The 20,393-nt window shown below is 32.1% G+C and overlaps 1 protein-coding gene across 1 annotated transcript; it reads left to right on the plus strand.

Moving 5' to 3' along the window:
- The first annotated feature begins 7,662 nt into the window (after positions 1-7,662).
- On the plus strand, positions 7,663-17,124 carry LOC114193442 (L-gulonolactone oxidase 3). The gene is made up of 3 exons (XM_028083245.1): positions 7,663-8,472; positions 14,273-14,531; positions 16,201-17,124. The coding sequence occupies exons 1-3, from the start codon at positions 7,723-7,725 to the stop codon at positions 17,028-17,030; spliced, it is 1,839 nt and encodes a 612-aa protein (XP_027939046.1). The 5' UTR covers positions 7,663-7,722; the 3' UTR covers positions 17,031-17,124.
- Positions 17,125-20,393: the final 3,269 nt, after the last annotated feature.

Below are 20,393 nucleotides of genomic sequence, written 5' to 3' on the forward strand. Positions count from 1 at the left end.
AGGTAAAACCTCCAATCACAAATAAATCTAAACTTGAAAGAAAATAAAAGATTATACAATAAAATAAAAATTATATATATATATATATATATATATATATATATATATATATATATATATGACACGTATGGGACCTCCACCGTACCAAAGGATCAAGTAAGCAGGGCATAGCTAGCGGCATAGGAGCTGATTCGGCGTTAGTGGCTTCATGTCGGACTAGAGTCATCCAATATGTGGTTCCCCACGTTCCATCACTTCTTTGTTCATTTTCAATATTGATTGTGAAACACATGAACAACAAGATTATATATATATATATATATATATATATATATATATATATATATATATATATATTCAACCAGTAACAGATTTTGACAAAAATTGTTGGGGGAGCCAAAATAATACATCAAAAAATTATACATTTAATTATTGTCACTAATAAAATAAAAATGAATACATAATTTAGTATAACAATAACTAAAAAAGAAATCACACGTATCTAAAAAATTGTGAAACGAAAATTCAATGATAATCAAATCACATTTAAAATTCAGATATAAAAAACACAAAGTACAATATTTCTTTTCTATGTTCATAAAATAAAAAATTAATATACAAGAGGCTGATTAAATAAATGATTAAACTAATATCTTACTATCAAGAGAGACATGTAAGACCCACTTTTATTTAGTGTCCTAATGTTTAAGGATTGTCACACTGTTGGGCTTAAAGGTTGGCCCATAGGGTGCTAGGGCCCCTAAAGCAGCCAAGGTCCCTCATTTGCAGCTCACTCTGAGAAATCAGTGCTCTAACTCTCCCTTTTTCTCTCCACAGAACCTCTGCTAGGGTTTGTCCCTTTGTCCCATTCAAACTAGTTCAACTTCGTTCTCCCTCCACATAAGTTAGTTCTTGAACCATGCTCTTCTCTTTCTGAGTTAGTTTTCGTGGGTTCTATTGGGTTCACTGTAGTAACCCTATTATTCTTCCTTTGCCACTATTCTCAACTCTCGAGTCTGCTCTTGAAGTTGTTGGCTTCGTTGAGTCTGGTGTCGAAGTCCTTTGCCGACCCCTTTCCAGGTAAGGAAAGTTAGGGTTCCTCATATTTTCTAAATAATTGCCTATTTTTTACTTGTCTCGAGTTTATATAAAGTGTATGTTGTTCTGGTTGTATGATATGCTCGGTTTGGTATTTTGGGTATGCAAATATGGTTGATGCAGGTATGAATAGTGGCGAGAACTGATATTCTCGCCCAAGCGAGCACGTCTCGCCTAGCAAGACTAATAGAGGCTCGCCCAGGTTTTCCTGCTCGAGCTGTCGCTTAAGCAACGAATCTCCGTTTTGAGCGAGCTACAATCTCGCTTAGGCAGGAGGGCTCGCCTAAGCGAGAAATCGCAAGAAGCCACTGTTCGCTTTTCGAGCTCTCGCTTAGGCGAAAGGAGCTCGCCTGAGCGAGGGACCCCTCTCACCTAAGTGAGGCCTTTCAGTCTGAGCGAGAACTGGGAGAGAGTGCATCCAGGTTCTATTTTCTTCTTTGTCCTTGTATGTTTGCCACATGTTTGGGTGAATTAATATGTTAAAAGCATGAAATGAGTGATATGCATGTATGGAATTGTTCATGGGCTGAATATGATGAGTTTGGTATGATTTTGGTATGGAATATGAATGAAGGTTGGTTATAAATGTTGGCATAAGATTGGTATGCATGACAAGTACATACTTGGTGGGTGAAACATGATTTGTATGTGGTTAGGACGTAATTCTATAATAGTTTCGTGGTGGTGCCTCATTGGTTAGGGCGTAATTCCATGAATCTCTAGGTGAGATCTCATAGTGGTGCCTTAGTTGGTCAGGACGTAATTCCATGACCCCTGTTAGTGGGAGTTCATGGTGGTGCCTCATTTATATAATTTAGTAAGGATTCAAGGTAAGGATTGCATCCTGACACTCTAATGAGTTAGTTAGTCTCACATAGAGCGTACTGACTCAAGTAGTGAGAGTAGCAGGAGGCCTAAACTACTTTAAGGGGTAACCTTGTGTGTGAGGGATGTAACACTGGAACAATTAGCTCGGTAGAGAAGTAAAGGTCACCACAAGTGCAAGCATCCGCGGAATCCGACTAATTATATGTATCTGGATGAGTTGTGTCTTGAGTCATAGTGTATTGCTTACAAGTCATAGCATGATTGGTTGACATATGCATCTTGAACTATAAAATTGTATGTAACTGTATGATAGATCATTTTCTGCTCTAGCTTACCCTTCTGTTTGTTGTATGCTCTGTTTGTGTGGTTTTCTCTTTTGCGATGATCATCAATTTATTGATGTGAGCTGATGCGAGAAATCCTCGTGGTCAACAAGGGAATGGTGATTCCGCTGCATAGCCGCCTGGGCTGGATTCCACTTATTGGGGCTTTTTTTTAGGGCTACGGCCCATGTATTGTCTTGCCTTTGGATTTCATTTTGTACTATTGTTGATCTCTTTACTATACGTTGTATTGGCGTCGTGGTGTGCCTTGTCTTCTCTTTAGTACCTTGGATACTTGTAGGAGTGACGTTACACTCCATTGACCTTACTTCTTATATTATTTTGTGTGACATTTCTTTTAATTAGCATTATTAATTAAATGGGGTGTTACAAGACAAGAGAGAATTACCTTCTTCTTTATTTCTTCGAGAATAGAAGAAAATCGCTGAGAGATGGGAGCAAAAATAATAGATTTTTTCTCTTCAGAAACAAAAGAAAATAGGTGAGAACAATTTTTGAGAAAATCAAGACATAATGGAACCACAACTAAAATTCGGTTATAAAAAAACACACAGTACATTATATTTTCTTCTATATTCATGAAATAAACAATTAATATAAAAGTGGATCATTAAATAAATGATTAAACTAATATTTCACTATCAATTGAGACAAAGAATTACCTTTTTTTTTCTCCCACGATAATGGAAGGGGCAGAGGAGAAATAAGAGCAAAAATAATAGATTTTTTTCGCTTCAAAAACAAGAAAAAACAGGTGAGAGTAGAATATGAGAATAATTTGTGAGAAACTCAAACCATAAAAAATAAAAAATATGAAAAATATCTTGATAAATCTTTTTATTCTTTATTTTTATTATGTTTAATTTTATATTTTATTATTTATTAACATTAATTATTATGTTTATAAAAGAAATAAAATATTTGATTTAATCATCATTAATTTGTAATATAATTTTTAATATCTATAATATAAAAAATTAAAACATATATAATATAAAAAAATTCAATTTTTTTTGGGGGATGCCCTCACAGTGCTTTGTCACTGTTCCCAACAATCTTCCCTCAAGGGTGAGTCCCAGGTGTATGGTGACCATTTTTTTGTTATGGTTATGCGGTTATTCACCCCGAACCATCGACTTTGATACCACTATTGGGATTATATTTTTTTGTCATATAAGGTTATAATTATTTTGTTATTGAGAGATTGTGGTTCTAGATATATAACATTGGTCTTACACATATAAGGTATTTAACACCACTTTTACCCCCCTAAACCTTAAGACAATGGTATTATGGACCTTTATTCTTATATAGTATTATGGGCCTTCATATGTCATAGTCCTTAATGTACACGGTCCAACCGAGTGCATATCGATCTTGTAGGACGACATATGAAGGACCATGACAATACAACAAGTCACCATAATCACCACCCAAAAGGAAGATAAATTTAAGATTAATTAATTCATTTTGATTAACATGTTATTAGGCCAACTGAAGCAAAGTTCAACCAGGTAAGACTCATGACCCTAGTATAAAAGGTACATTTTATGGAGTATACGATTACATTATTTTCTCTTACATTGATTTTCTGATATCTGATACTTCGGACTAACTTTGAAATCAAAGTGTCTTTTGCATACGTCTCTTCCTTTTTTTCGTTTGTGATCAGAAAACGAGTTTCTTTTAAAATTGAGTCCATAAACTTTTGAAAATTATTTTAGTAGACTATATATATAAAAAGTAAGTTTACGTATATTATTATTATTATTATTTATAATATATATATATATATATATATATATATATATATATATATATATATATATATATATAGGAATAGAATTAATTAAAAAGATGGATTAGGAACACCCACAAAAATATCGTGAAAGTAATAAATAAAAGAAATAAAAAGTGGAACTAGGGACATCCCACTCAATATAGTAGTAAAAGAATACACAAAACAGTAAATGTCTACACCCCCTCACCTCAAAAGTGGACAACAACGTTACGAACATTTCTTTTACTTCATGCTCTTTGCTCTTTGCTTCTTTCTCTCTTTTCGTTTTCTATTGTAACTTTACCCTTCTTTTTCTTTTCTGAGGCTCATCCCCTTTTTATAACACTAGTTTACCAATTGGAACATTAATTGCAATGAGATATTTCTTTCTCTTTTTCCACATACGTTGAATGCTATCTTATCTTCATATAGAACATTCTTGAGTAAAAGAAATTTCACATATTTTAATGTTTTATAAGTACAAGTTTTATTTAATGCTTGAAGTACTCTTAAGATTCCTTTTTATCCACCATGACCATGACCACGAAACAATATTTTAGTACAGCTATAATATATTTATATGTAAATTTTTATTTATAACTTATATTTATGTATATAATTTATAACTACATGTATATATATATATATATATATATATATATATATATATATATATATATATATAATATTATTCTAGTAATTATTTAATTTCTAGTATATTTGCAATTTATATGTTCGTAATTTATTATAATACATGTTTTATATATAATATCTATATATTTATATTATTTTATTAACTTGTTTATATTATTCTTAAATATTTGTTATTATTATTGTAGCGGTACTTATCATTTATTTTTATTATTTATAATTTTTTTCTTTTATCTCTTATGTCTACTATTATTTCTAAGAAATATAATTAGTATTATTTATAATAGTAATATATATATATATAACAATAAAATATTTATAAATAATCTGACGATAAAATATTTATAAATAATCTGTCACAATTTTGCTCTTAAAAAATACTTTAGAGGATGAAAGGAGGAAAAAATATTTAAACTTCCTTATACCTCAACTTATAAATAATGTGAGACTATTGCGCGTGGTAAAAACTTAAGCACCTCAGTCGAGGTCTAAGGATAATGATTGTTCGTCCCCAATGGAGGGTTTAACGGATTGATGGTTCTATTATCGGTCCCACGGTGAGAGTCAATTGTTAAAACCAGAATTTGAAGCGTAAACCTTTGTATATGACAATATCTTAGTGGTGACTCGAATGCTCCTGATGACCCGAATTGAATTCCTTGTTGCTCCAAATGGGGGAGATTACTTGTAAAAGACTCTCTAAATCATTAAGAGAGCCTTATGATCTATGAGAATAGAGTAAGGGGTATGAGAACCTGTATGTATATTGCCTAGAGAATAGTAGATGTATTGATAGAGTCTTTTGGGCCTTGGGTCTAGTGATAAATCATGTAATATAATATCATGCAATATTAGTAAAATAATGACTTACCTCAAATAATTTATAATAATAATAATAAATAATAATAATAATAATAATAATAATGTGATATTTTACCTTATATACTAAATATCATGTAAATATTTGATATCGAGAAATAGTGGTGTAATCAAACTTTTGAGTTTTGTCATAATTATCATTAATATGTGAATTTTTCTCCAATAAATGTATCTTATAATATTCTATAGCCTCTTGGGGATGATGAGATTAATTGGGTCTTATTGGACCACATCACTTAACACATCAATTAACACATACAATTTTACCAAGGTCACTTAAAAACCAATTTATATCTTCGCTTATCAATTCAATAAACAGTAAAATTCTTGAAGATTCAAGGAATTTAACAAATTTAATCTACATCAAAGCCCTTGCATGAAATAATTTCCCGACAAACAAATATCACCGCATTTTATAAAATTCTAAGTTGGAATTGACAACAATGATAGTTTCTTAGTTTTCCTTTTAACATTTTGAAAGAGATTGTTGAGACACATATAAGTATGTCAAAAAAATTCGTACATGTGAATATTTGCAGATAAAACCTACAACGGGTAGACAATGAATATTGTAAATGGATATCCACGAATAACGGGTACGGATATTTTTATACCCATATGTTAACGGGACGAATATGGATATCATAGTATCTCATACCCACTATACTCTAATTTAAATTAAAAAAATGATTAAAAAGTTAACACATCAATTTTAAATGAGTTATTTTCATCAATTGGTCTTACAACATCTTCATTTCTTTATAAACTATCATTCAACACTATTTAAATAAGTTATCATTTTGTTTGAAATTTATGAATGTTATTCATTATATTTTTATTTGAATTTATGGTTAAAACATGTTAAATATTAAATTTTTCTTTTTATAAATAATCGTGGGTACCATGAATATTTTTGGGTATTGAAAAAATAGGCGAGTACCTGCATACCGCATAACGGATACCCATACAAATATAAATATATGGACACAAGACAAATATTTATCCAACACTATAGAATACAAGAGAGCTACTACTCGTACTCTACCCATCATTGACATCCCTAGACACATAACATAAAGAGCGAGCTCCTTATCACTTCAAAATGTCAACGCTAATCAATCATTACTCAATTTTAATTAATTTAAAACTTTAGCCTTTATATCTCAAAAACCTCTATTATTCATGTATCTCTATTTAAAAGAGGAGGAGATAAAAGTTTAGGAAAAGGCAAAGGTGGAAACAATTACTTAGGTAAAAATAGTTACAATAATATTAAAAAAAATGAATAGTCCAAACAAAATTTATGAAATAAATTCTTATATTAAGAAAACAATAATTAATAAGGAAATAATTGATCACAAATTATTTGTTATAGACTTTCATTCAGAGTTATTATTTAATAAAAATGTTAATAAAGAAAATATTATCATAAATTAATTTTCTTATAGACTTTTCAATTATAGTTATTATTGTAATTATTTATTTCTTAATATACTAAAATTTGTAATTATTTGTTTCTTAATATAGATTTATCACAATAAATAATAAAATTTCAGTCAACAACATTACAAAAATAACTTTTATTGTTGTTAATAATTGTAATTAATATTGACTGAAAATAATATCAATAATCAATGTTTATCAAGCAAAAATTATTAATTTCATTAAAAGAAATGAATCAGGACTAAATATAATTAGTGTATATAATATAATAATTGATATAAGAAATAATTATAAATTATTTTAAATATTAGTAATTTTGAATTTATAAAATGATATAACTTAGTTAATGTAAATGTAGTGACTAATTATTTTGGCTTTTAACTATTAATTCTTTTTCATATTTTTGTAATTTATGTTAATGAGTATCTAAAGAGTGAATTATCGGAGTCTAATCGGCCTATTTACCTTTTAAGAATATATTATATTAAAAGTGAATTCTCAAATATCAAAAGTAAAAAAGTTTACGTTGTAATTAATTATAATAAAGTCATACAGGTAAAATTTCCAATGTTTTTAAAATTAATTTATTGTGGAAAGAAAGTATATCCTTATTTGCACTCCAAGCAACTTTTAATAACTTGTTTTTCCTCACAAAGATTTATCTTTCTTGAGTGCTTCTACATCCGCAATATACCACTGATGATACCTAACAAACCGAAAAACTTTCCCTCGACTCCATCACCACCATCATCAATTTTCAAGATGGCCGGTGGCCACCGGCTTTGTTCTCAGATTTTGGGATTCATTCACGCACTTCAATTTCTGTGTTCAATCACAACCGTCCACGGCAAGGTCCCACAGTCCCCGGTTGAATGCAGCAGTTCCGGGTGCATTCTCCGCAACTCCTACGGTGCGTGGGGTGACCGCAGGGACTGTTCTGCCATCAACGTCACATACCCAACTACAGAAGAACAGCTTCGTTCGGCAGTGTCCTACGCTGTCCGAAACAACCTCAAAGTCAAGGTGGTCACCAAATTCTCGCACACCATTCCCAAGTTAGCATGTCCCCAAAGTGCAGGCGCCACTCTGCTCATCAGCACAGAGAAATACGACTCCGGCATCGAAATCGATGCTGTGAATATGGCGGTGACTGCGGACGCGGGTGTGGGGCTCCGGCAACTTATCGACGCGGTTGAGAGTGAAGGGTTCAGCTTGGTGGCTGCGCCTTATTGGGAGGGTGTGACGGTTGCCGGAGTTATTAGCACGGGGGCACACGGTAGTTCGTGGTGGGGTAAAGGTGGTTCTGTTCATGATCATGTTGTGGGGATTACTGTTGTAGTCCCTGGTTCCAGATCTGAAGGGTATGCAAAGGTTTTGAGGTTGGAGGCGCAGGACCCCATGCTTAATGCGGCCAAACTGTCTCTGGGAGTGCTTGGTGCCATCTCCAAGGTCAGGGTATTTTCGTCCTTTACCTTTTTTAATGCTCAATTGAATAATGATATTTTACTCTTTTTTTTTATATTTATTTTTAATTTATCATTTTAATCATTTCGAAATTATTATATTATATTATTAAAAAAATTCAAGAAAAATAATTAAAAAGTAATTAAAATAATAAGTTAAAAATTAATAAAAAAATATGTTAAAATATCATTATTATATTATCATTCATGATTTCTTTGTCTCATGATTAAGATTTTCTGTCGCTTAGTAAATAGGTGCATGATGAGAGATTTTTTTTTTCTTTTATATCTTTATTATTTAAGAAATAAATTATTATTGTTTAAAATTAGTTAGGACAGTCGGTTTACATGTGAATGAACTGATGTTAATACAATAATATTGTTAAATGAGTAGTTTTTAAAATAACATTAAATAAATATTACATCATGACTTAGTACGATAAAATCTTATAAATTCTTAAAACTCAAAATACAAATAGAAAGAAACATATTAATAATATTTATTTTAAAATTTTAAGATATATAAAAATATTTTCTGAAAATAAAATAAATACTTTATTTAATATTTTTAAGAAAAATATATAAGTAATATTTATTTATTTTAAAAAAAATTGTTGAAATGTTTTGAATTAATTTTACCAATTTATCCCTTTTTGACCCGATTCTGTTCAATCAGGTTATCCTTAAACTAGTCTAAAAGTAGAACTTTATTATGTCAGAATTTTATTCTGTCATATATTTGTTCCCCAAACAAATCTCAAATGATTTCTTTATTTTTGTAAAGATTCATTTTTCAATTTATCAAATTACTTTCTTTTATTTTAATCTTTAGTTTAAAAATAGTATATATATATATATATATATATATATATATATATATATATATAAGAATTGCAATAAAAATATCAATTTCAAGATATAATATTTTAAAATTTCAACAATTTATTTAAATTTGTATAGTACTTTAATGACGGAATTACTTGTTTCCCCGTTATTTTATATCATAAAACATAATTTATTTTTCCTATTTAAAAATTTATTCAAACTTATCTGGTCCTTATTTTCAAAACTCCATTATTGTGTTAAACTGGTTCAAATGTTAGCAAGTCTTTTCAGTTTGGGCGCAGCTCACTGAGAACAGCGTCTTGCATTTATTAAGAAATAATACTTTAAAGATAACTTTTACAGGAATTATTACTTCCTTAGTCTCTTGAAAATTTGCTTTTAAAAGTAATATAATCGTTGAAATAGTAAACTTTTATATTTGTCAAAGAAATTAAAAACTTGAAAGTTTAACTTTAAGAGTAATATACTCATTAAAATAGTAAATTTTTATATTTATAAAGAAAAAGAAAAAGTAAAATAGTGAAAATAAAGTGACCTATGAAAACTTGAAAACTTATTAAGTGTAAAAGTAACATGTTTCTAAGTTTTATAAGGATTGTATTATGTCAAATAATCAGTACCGTATAAACGAATTATATATGAGTATACATAGTTTTTTATGCACATTTAAAATTTATATTAATTCATGTATTTAATTCAATTAGTGATTTATCGTTGCAATAATTTCACGGGTTCAATACTATACTAGGTTTTAATAACATTGAGAAGAAGTGAGGATAAAGGGAAGGGTTTTTTTAACGCTGTTAAAGTATATAATGCTGTTTTTTTAAGATAAAAAAGAAACAAAAATAAAGAAAATATAGTTATTAATAAATAAGATAAAAACAAGTAAAAAATGGAAAAAATATTTTAAATTATGTAATCTGATTGAATAGTGTTTTGGCCTTTGAATTTTTAGTTGAGGGAAATATAATTAGTTATTTGATTTAGAAAATAGGGAAGAGAAAAATTGTTAAAAGCCATTTCTTTTATCTCCCATTTATTTATTTTTATCTGTTCTTACTATCTATTAATTGACTTAAATTATTCATTTTTCAAAGTACTTTCTTTCACATTTCTACTGTTGTCATATATTAAAAATTTAATTTTATTATTTTATGTATTTCTATTTCTTGACGTTTCTTTTTTTTTCTATTTTTTTTAAATAATCATGCTTGATTAGTATAATTAATAATGCAGTTTTATTTTTATAAAAGTAGCTATTTGATTATGACATTAAATAAATTTTGATCTCAATAATCATTAATGTAATTTTATCTTAATTAGAGGACAAAGATGTTCATAATTGTTATATAGTTGTAATTGATAATGGATTTGATGCACACTAAAATTTATCATCTATTTATCATTCATACATATTCAAAAGAAACAAAAAATAATAATTTGAATGAGTGACAGAAAGCAATATAAAAAAAGGGGAAATGTTTCCATAAAATAGTGCAATCCTCCCATAAAAAAGAATATGAAGAAGTGCTAGAAATTCAAAGAGATTGCTTTTTTTTTTTTTCAAAAAGTAAATGCTTTACCTTTCAAAAGTTTCAAGCCTTCATCCTTCAAGTCTTCAAAATTGAAGCTTTTATTGAGAGGTCTTCGATCATTAGAGAGATATTTTTACTTATTTCTTGACAGAGAATTTAGAAATTCTAAAGTCCTTGTTTTGATTAAAAAACAAATATATGAATAAAAGACAAAAAATGATATTTTTGTCTTTAAAATGTATGACATTGTTTAAGGTATAATTGGTAATCTTTGATTTCATTATAATTATATTGAAATCTGGAATAATTAACTCCACTAATTAAAAATTAAAAAACGATATTTTTGTCTTTAAAAAGTTTATTATATGAATTTATATTATTTTAATTAGTGGAGTTAATTATTCTATATTTAAACATAATTGTAATGAAATCAAAGATCATCAATTATACCTTAAACAATCTCATACTCTTCAAAGACAAAAATACCCTTTTTATTATCCATACATTCATCTTTTAAATACAAAACAAGCATTTTAATTTCTAAACTCTTCTAAACTCTCTACTAAGAAGTAAACAAATATCTCTTTGATGCTCGAAGACTTCTTAATAAAAGCTTTTGAATGTGAAGACTTGATAGCTGAAGACCGAAAACATTTGTAAGGTATAAAAGTCTTTAATTTTTGCAAAAGAAAAATATTTCTTTGAAATTTTTAGTATTTTCCAAATTCTTCTATGCCAAGAAGATTGCATGTAACGTCCCATTTAATTTATAAACGCAATTAAAGGAAACGCCACACATAAGATAGCATAACAACGCAGTCCTGGGGTTCCCAACATCACCCCTACAAAACTAGGCACACCACGATGCCAACAAAAGAAGGATAGCTGTTTAACTAAAAGTTACAATCTAAAAACCACGAATACAGGAGTCATGGCCCTAAAGAAAACACGAAGGAAAGAAGTGTGAGATCCAGCCCAGATGGCTAAGTAGCGGAGTCGCCATTCCCTTGTTGCCCATGAGAACCTCGCCCATCTGCTCCCATCAACCAAGTTGATGATCATCGCAAGAGAGAACAGCTACATACATCACAACCATGCAACAAAACGGGTAAGCTAGAGCCAACAACGTATTCATCATGCAGTCAAATATATATTTTTCCTCATCTCAAATCCACATAGCAACCAAACATGTTATGACTCTTCATCCAATACACTACGACTCGACTCGACTCATCCGGATACGTATAACTTAGTCGGATTCAGCGGATGCTTGCACTTGTGGTGGATATCCCTGCTCGACTCTGAGCTGCTCATCTCCGAGCTATGTGTTACAAGTGTTACGATAAATCAAATCTCCCTCACCACAAGGTTAGCCCTAAATGAATTACAGGCCTCCTGCTACTCTCACCACAGGAGTCAGTCCGCTCTAAGTGAGACTAACTGGCCCCTTAGAGTGTCAGGATGCAGTCCTTATCTTGAATCCTTACCTAGTTATACAAATGGGGCACCACCATGGGCACCCACTAACAGGGGCCATGGAATTACGTCCCGACCACTGAAGCGTAGCCCCGGAGGTCTCACCTAGAGACCCCAAGGAATTACACGCTGACACGGACCAACATTCATAATTCAGCAATAAGAGAATATTAAAATCCTAATTTACAATTCCATATCAACCCTTGAAATCAATTCCTCATAGGCATCACATCTCAAATCCATACCTCTGATCATCACCACCCCAATGAGTCTAGGGCCTCGTCCCATATTAACACCAGGTTCCTTTAGTTCCACACTACTCATTCATTTCACATGCCAAGTTCCCACAATACCCATTATTCATCATTTATGAATCATGTCATGCATATATATCAATTCGTTAGGCATATAAACATACATACGTACATGTATTTCATCATCGCAGTCATACCCAAGCAATTCCAATCATAAGAGAGCAAACACCCTACCAACCACCACACTGTCTCGCCCAAATCCCTCGCTCAGGCTGAAGGGTCTCGCTCAAGCGAGACGTGCTCGCTCAGGCGAGTTCCTCTTCGCCTAGGCGAGGGCTCACAAAAAGGGCAGGAGCACGCACGGGATCTCGCTTAGGCGAGATCCCTCTCGCCTGGGCGAGTTGCCTGCTCGCTCAAAACGTTGAGCTGGTCGCCTGGGCGACCTTTCGCGCAGAAGCCCTAGGCGAGCTCCCTGTTTCATCTCGCCTAGGCGAGACTGACTCGCTTGGGCGAGATTAACAGGTCTCGCCACATACAAGGCATACAAGGCATCTTCACACATCAAATCGAAGCATTCATCCATAAAATCAATAACTCACTCAAGAACAGCCAAGACAACACCAAAAGACTGGAATCCTAACTTCCCGTACCTGGAAATGGGTTCGTACAGGACGTTCGACGCGTAACCAAGGAGCACAGCAGCTCTAGAACGCACTAAGGAGTTGGAAACAGAAGGTACACGGAACAACGACAGATTAGTACTAAACCCTAATTGCGAAAATACAAGGGAAAAGCAAAAAGGGGCTCCGATGATCTAGAGGGGGTACTTACGTGGAGTAAAAGCTGATTCGGAGCTAGCTCGAGGGGCTTGGGGAGGAACCCTAGCAGAGCTCTAGTGCGGAAGGTGGCAGTGACGGCTGCGGAGGTTCTGCAAGAGTGGGAGTGAGCGTGGAATTAGGGCAACCTGAAGGCTTTTATACTATGGACCGGCCTTTAGGCCCAATACTGTAGGGCAGCCCACTAACTTTTAGGACAGGAAAAATGGGGCCTTACATTGCACTTTTTTTATAAATTTTTTTCCTTCCTTCATATTGTTTTCTGCCGCTCATCCAAATTAGTACTAATCAAATAAATTATTAATAACAACTGAATAATTCTTATGAATATTTTTGTTCTTCAAATAAAATAAAATTGCATTAATGATGGTTGATGTCATAATTCATTCACATTTGATTATGAACATTTGTAAAAGTAAATCTGCATTATTAATTATTCTTAAGTAGTACCACACCTCTTTAAATTATTGGGTATTTTAAATTAAAAATATTATGAGATTTTAATTTTTTAATTAATGATTATACGATGTTGGAAACTATGGAAACCGGACATATGATTTAATTAAATATTTGCTGACAAAAATTAGGAATTCTTAAATAATAAATTAATATTTAACTAGCGTGTAGAGTAAATATTCCTAACTACAGTGAGATTATCATAACATATTTTTTAAATAGTCATATAATATAATTGACTTTTAATACTAAATATGTATGGTTAAAAAAACTCCCTTTTGTATTCGATAAATATATATAAAAAATGATTTATATAATAATTTTATTATATATCTATGGTTGGTTAAGTTTGATAAATGAATGTGAATGTTGAAGTACAGGTAAAATTATCAATCGAGCATAGGTTGAAAAGAAGCATAACGTACAATTTCACAGAAAAAGAGGATCTGATCGAAGATGTATACGTAGAGCATGCGAAAAAGTACGAATTTGCAGATATAACTTGGTATCCATCAAGGCACACAGTGGTGTACAGATATGATTCCAGGGTTCCCTTAAATGCCTCCGGTGATGGTCTTAATGACTTCATTGGATTTCAACCCAATTCCATCCTCATATCAGAATCAGTTAGAGCAGCAGGTATTTCTTCTATTTTCTCCACAATTTTTATTTTACTTTTTTATCATCACACACTGCCTTTTATTTATACAAATAATACACTTTACTCTCTTACGCAATCGATATGAATAGAGTTATAGCGATCCAAAATTAAGCACAAGCCATCACAATAGCTTGTTGATTTGCCAACCAAACTCTTTTGTATGTGATAAGTATGAGTGACTGAGACTTAGTCCAATTATTTTTACAACAAAATAAAAGAAGTCAATCAAGAAACAACAAACTGGATTAACGAAATTCCTAAACATAAATAGGCATTTGCATGGGACAAAGACAGAATCCATAAATTCAATCTTAAAAAAACATGGAATCTTCGAATTTCCTCCTTGATCATAGTAAACATAAAAGATGCGATAAAATTTTCACAGAATGAAGGAGGGAAATGTCAACAATGATTAATGCTAATTATGTTTATTCTGGTCCTGAAAGATATTGGAAGGTGCTATTTCAAAATTAAACCATCACAAGATGTTTGAATTTAATAGAAGTAGTAAAGGATTCTTGGTCAACAAGAAGGTCAACCCAAGAGAAATTTTACCAGATTGAAAATCTATCGTTAGATTAAATGAAAGGTGCTATAAAAAGTTTCACCTCTCTGTGTTGTCTTGTGCTTGCAACATGCAAACTTATCTACCGTGATTTTGACATGTACATTAATCTTGTGTATAGACCAGATTGAATCAATAAAATTTACTACAATTTGTTCGGGGAGCTTAGACACAAAGTTTTACATTTAAAATTCAGTTTTGTGGATATCAAATTCTAAACTAGCATGTTAAAATATGTTATTTGTACAAAGGAAAGTCACAATGTGTTATAGGGGAAAATGGAAACTGATGTAATTATGTTAAAATTTAAAAACTTATGCTAGTGGATGAAAATTTCACACTTCTATTATCTTCCTAGATTGTTAAAATTTAGAATGTGTCATCATTTTCATTTCTTGACGAGAATTGATTAAGTTCTTAAATGTTTTAGATAAGGTAAGTTTAGTCTCTTCATGAATAGTTTTTTTTTTTTAAACTCTGGAATTCTTATCTTGTATTATATGTACTGGTAGAGATTAATGGTGAATTTGCAATGAAATAATTTCAAAAGATAAAAGAAAAAGTTAATAAAAAATTCATAGAAGTTAAAGTTAGTGAATAATTTAATTTATTGACTTAATCAAATCTCATAAGTTTTTATAATTTTATTTATAATTACAAAAGTACCACATTTTGTGGTTAGCGTTTTTTTTTTTTTTGTAAAATAGGAAATTTTGAAAATAAAGTTTTTAAGTTAACTTCACGTCTTCTTACAAAAGCTTTTACAAACGAAAAATATACATGGTAAAATATGGTATATTCATAATTAAAATTTAAAACAGAAAATAAAAACATAATTCAGGTCAAATAAATCTTGGTGATCAAAATCATAATACATGTATATATGAGATATAATGGACGAATCATATTTATAGGTACGAAAACATATTTGATCAGACATTAATACTTTAACACAATAAATTTTTACACTGGTATTACCTTCACCACTTTCATGTTTTTTAGTTATTATCGATTAATGTGAAATGAATTTCTTTTCTGTCAAAGAATCCTTTTCTTATTTCACCCGAAAAAACTACATGCAGAAAAACTACTTGAGAGAACGAGAAACGCGAACGGGAAATGCTTAACGGCAGCTACAACTTTGGGCTTCAAGAAATTAGTAGGCAATGGGTTGAAAAACAATGGCCGAATGTTCAGTGGCTACCCTGTGGTGGGTTACCAAGGAAAAATGCAAACTTCAGGTTCATGCTTATATTCAACAAGATTTGACACATCATGTGCCTGGGATCCACGAATCAAAGGGCTATTCTTCTACGAGAGCACAGCAATCTTCCCTGCATCAGCATTTGGAGACTTCATCCGTGACGTGAGAAAACTTAGAGACCTAAAACCAGAAAATTTCTGCGGGGTGGACAACTATAACGGGTTGCTAATTCGTTTCATCAAGGCCTCAAGTGCATATCTAGGGCAACATGAGGATTCTGTAGTGGTTGATTTCAACTATTATCGTGCAAATGACCCATCAGATCCCAGACTAAACCAAGATGTGTGGGAGGAATTGGAGCAATTGGCATTCTTCAAGTATGGGGCTAAGCCACATTGGGCTAAGAATAGGAAGGTAGCGTTCTTAGGGGTGCAGCATAAGTATCCAAAGTTTGACATGTTCATTGCAGCAAAACAGAAAATGGATCCGCAAAATGTGTTCTCCAGTGAATGGTCTGATGCTGTACTTTATGGGAAGGAAGCAGAAAAAGTTGATGGGTGTGCGTTGGAGGGACTGTGCATATGTAGCGAAGACAGACATTGCAGCCCACAGAAAGGGTTTTACTGCAGCCATGGCCTTGTGTACAAGGAAGCTAGAGTTTGTAGATATTTACAATCATCCATGTCACCGTCATCAACCATAGCATGATGTGTCTTTTTGTATCATATAATTGTTTGAAAGATATTGATAAAAGATGAAAGTCAAAAAATGAAAATGATAGTATAATTTTCCTTGTTTGAAACTGTTTCCACTGAATAAAAGTGTGACATTTATAATGTATATATGTATGACTACAAATGCAGTAAATAAACTACGATATCCTGCTAAATAGTTTGGTTTAACATTCAGGGTTCTGTATGTTCGTTTCAAATATGAAAAATGAAAATTGTTTAACTAAAATTTGAAACTAGTTAAAGTAGTGAAACAACCCCTTTGATATAGCTTTATTGAAACCAATAAGGGCACCGCTCCAACTTGAATCATTAATTCCACGTGGAATAGAATGTAGCAGAGATGAATTTTGATAGAAGAAGCGTGAAGAAGAATCAGGTTTCAGAGAAAGGGGGCGCATAGCAGAGAGAAGAGTCAGAGAGAATTTTCACCTAGACACCTCAGCATGTGCAGTCTTTCCACCATATATTCTCTTTCTGCATTCTAGCACTTTTCCTGACTTTCATTCCATATGTATCCGCCGACACTTTTCCTGACTTTTGCCTCAACCAAAGAAGTTGTCAACCACAAAAGAAAGAAGAAAAACCATTTTTGATGATTCAAAGCCATGTAGTGAGCGCTAAACGTCAGAAAGCCAACACTCAACGCTATTCTTCTCGCAATTTTGTGCGTTGAGCACTAAGCTACCGCTTAGCACTATTCTTCTCGCACTTTTGGGTGCAGTGCCAGTGCTAAGTGTAAGATCTGAGAAATTTAAATAATTAAATAAATAATTATTTAATAAATGCGGGTAGTAGGAATCTTTATGACATTTAATATGGATTGTTATGACGTGAAAAAGTACTAGCTCAAATGGTTGAGAGTACTTGATTGTGTGAAAGGACTTGGGTTGAAGTCCTAGGTATGCCAATTGCATGATATTTGAATGCTATATTTGAATGTGTCTAGTGATAATGTAATCCTAAAACTATATGAGAATTATCACAAAACATATATTTGTTGAATTGGTTATGCATTGACTTTGTAATTAAGTGGTTGTGGGTTCAAAACTTGCTAAACACAAATTTAACTTTTTTTTTGCCAAATTTTCTTTTGGCATGAATGTGAAAAGGCAGAGGAACCCTAGCTGCTAAGAGGGGCAGCCAAGTGGGCTGAGAAACACCTTGTTAATGACTAATGAATAGCCATCAAAGCCTTCTTTAATTATTTTTCGTTTTGGAGAGTAAATGGAGACTTTTACTATAGTAATTGTGATAGAAAGGAGTGGTAAGGGTGTGTAAACGACTATTTTGAGTGCACTATGAGAAGAGATGATCAGAACAACCACTTGCAACATAGGCAAGAGGATCTCAGACCAAATTGGTGGTGAAAGAAAGGAGCACTTTTGTGGATCACATAATAAGCTTGGAATTTCAAATTGAGCAAGAATTAACAGGTTAGGGGAGTTCCTTTAAGTGTGTATATGCTTTGTAATTGTTTTCGTGTTATACTACATGAATATGATGCCTCTACATGATTAAAATCCATTTGTTTTCGTTTTTCTGGAAAATCCACAGAAACCGCCTGGCGGCTTTGAAGGTGCCGCATGAGGGTTAACCAATTCTGGGTTTTCGAGATACAAAATTCAAAACTCACACAAAACAGAATCCAACTCACAATTTTGTATCCCTTTTCTCTTCCATTGTTCCATTTGTAAGTGTGTGCTCTCCATGACAATGGAAAGCTAAACCCATTCTTGTTGGGATTAGATGTAGCCACTAAATTCTTGTGTATTTGCAAATGTTTTGAATATATATATGCCTCTTTCATTAAATGCTAGTATTCTTCTTTCTTCACTTAATGCTTGCTTTGATGTTGCCATTCATTGCATGATATCTGATTCATTGGATGTGGAAATATCTTTTGAAACTTTGATTTGGAACAAGAAAAGTCAATTAGGCTTGTATCTAGGAATGGGGCTTTACTCATTGGTTATCTTAAACCTTAATGCATAAAGCTGGTTTTGTAACACCCCAATTTTGGGATGTCACGGAAAGTTAGAAACTGAACGCATTTGGTGAAAAGGGATTATCATTGAAAATGTACTAATGAAAAAAACATTTTATTTGATTTAAATTACATATTTCAAAACGCCAATTTGTCCAAAAAAAATTTCAAATAACAATTGCGAAAAGAAAATTACATTGTCTTCAGTATCTTATTTACAACAACTAAATGAATTATAAAACTCCCGAGTTCACTCTAGCCTCTCGTCAGTCTACTCCATGCCAAAAACATCTGCATTGTCATTTGCTTCCGTAAAACACACGTTGTAAGATCATCGCACACACAACAAACACCCAAACAAACAAATAGGTGTAACCTAACCATAAACAATGATATAAAAAAAACATCCAGAAATAAAAATGACAAATAATACTCAACATCTCGTCCATGTAAAACACTTAAGCATTACAATCACAATCAAGTTTTGGTTTTAACAGATGACTACCAAAATCCAAACAACCATCCCAAACCAAACAGACTATCACATTCATCTAGAATTCTTAAACATAGTAATCATAATCAAGCTTTGGTTTTCCACGACCTTTTACCCCACAACAACATCTAGTTTCCTAGAAATAGATGGTCTGATGTGTCTCGCTATCGCAACCAGACTATCTCTCTTATTCCTCAAGGAATTATGAGTAAAAACGTCGATGCATCGCATACCATGCACTATACTCGCAACGAGCTGAAATAAGGTGAAACATCTTTCTCCTCCCCACTGCTTCACACAGGCGAGAGAGTAAAACACTCAGACTAATCCTCTACTATTGCTTCACACAGGCGAAGAGGACCACTTTCCAGTGCTTCACATAGGCGAAAAAGTCTTTACTGGGTCTCTAGGTACGGAAAACATCACACAACACTTAATTCCACCAAAAGCCTTTAAGCAAGGCAAAACACTCCCAACATGCAACACATGAGAATTACACATTGCCAGCAAAATACACACCATCACATCATGCACGGGAAATAAAGTTTCATAAAAAACCCATAAACTTACTAACCAATACATTCAAGAACGAACTCAACGTGTGACATTCATTCAAACACAATATAACATCACATACAAGTAATTATCCTCAAACCACCGCTTAAACTCCATAACCATGCAACCTATGTCTCTTACTATACCCTTACGTAGCAAGAACGAATCCCCATGAAACTGTTTATCACAATTCAAAATATTTTATGCACAAGTCACATCACCAGTAAGAAGAAAAAAGATTAGGGTTGTGAAGAGAAAGAAAATGTGAATAAAGCATAATCACATACAAACTAGATATCTCTTCA

Source organism: Vigna unguiculata, chromosome 8, assembly GCF_004118075.2.
Source record: "Vigna unguiculata cultivar IT97K-499-35 chromosome 8, ASM411807v1, whole genome shotgun sequence".
In the NCBI taxonomy this organism is placed as follows: Eukaryota; Viridiplantae; Streptophyta; class Magnoliopsida; order Fabales; family Fabaceae; genus Vigna; species Vigna unguiculata.

Excerpts from the sequence above, each read along its gene's own strand:
- LOC114193442 (XM_028083245.1), top strand. The coding sequence starts at position 7,723 with ATGATACCTAACAAACCGAAAAACTTTCCCTCGACTCCATCACCACCA. Across the intron at positions 8,473-14,272 it reads TGCTTGGTGCCATCTCCAAG|GTAAAATTATCAATCGAGCA; the intron begins GTCAGGGTATTT and ends GTTGAAGTACAG. Across the intron at positions 14,532-16,200 it reads AGAATCAGTTAGAGCAGCAG|AAAAACTACTTGAGAGAACG; the intron begins GTATTTCTTCTA and ends AACTACATGCAG.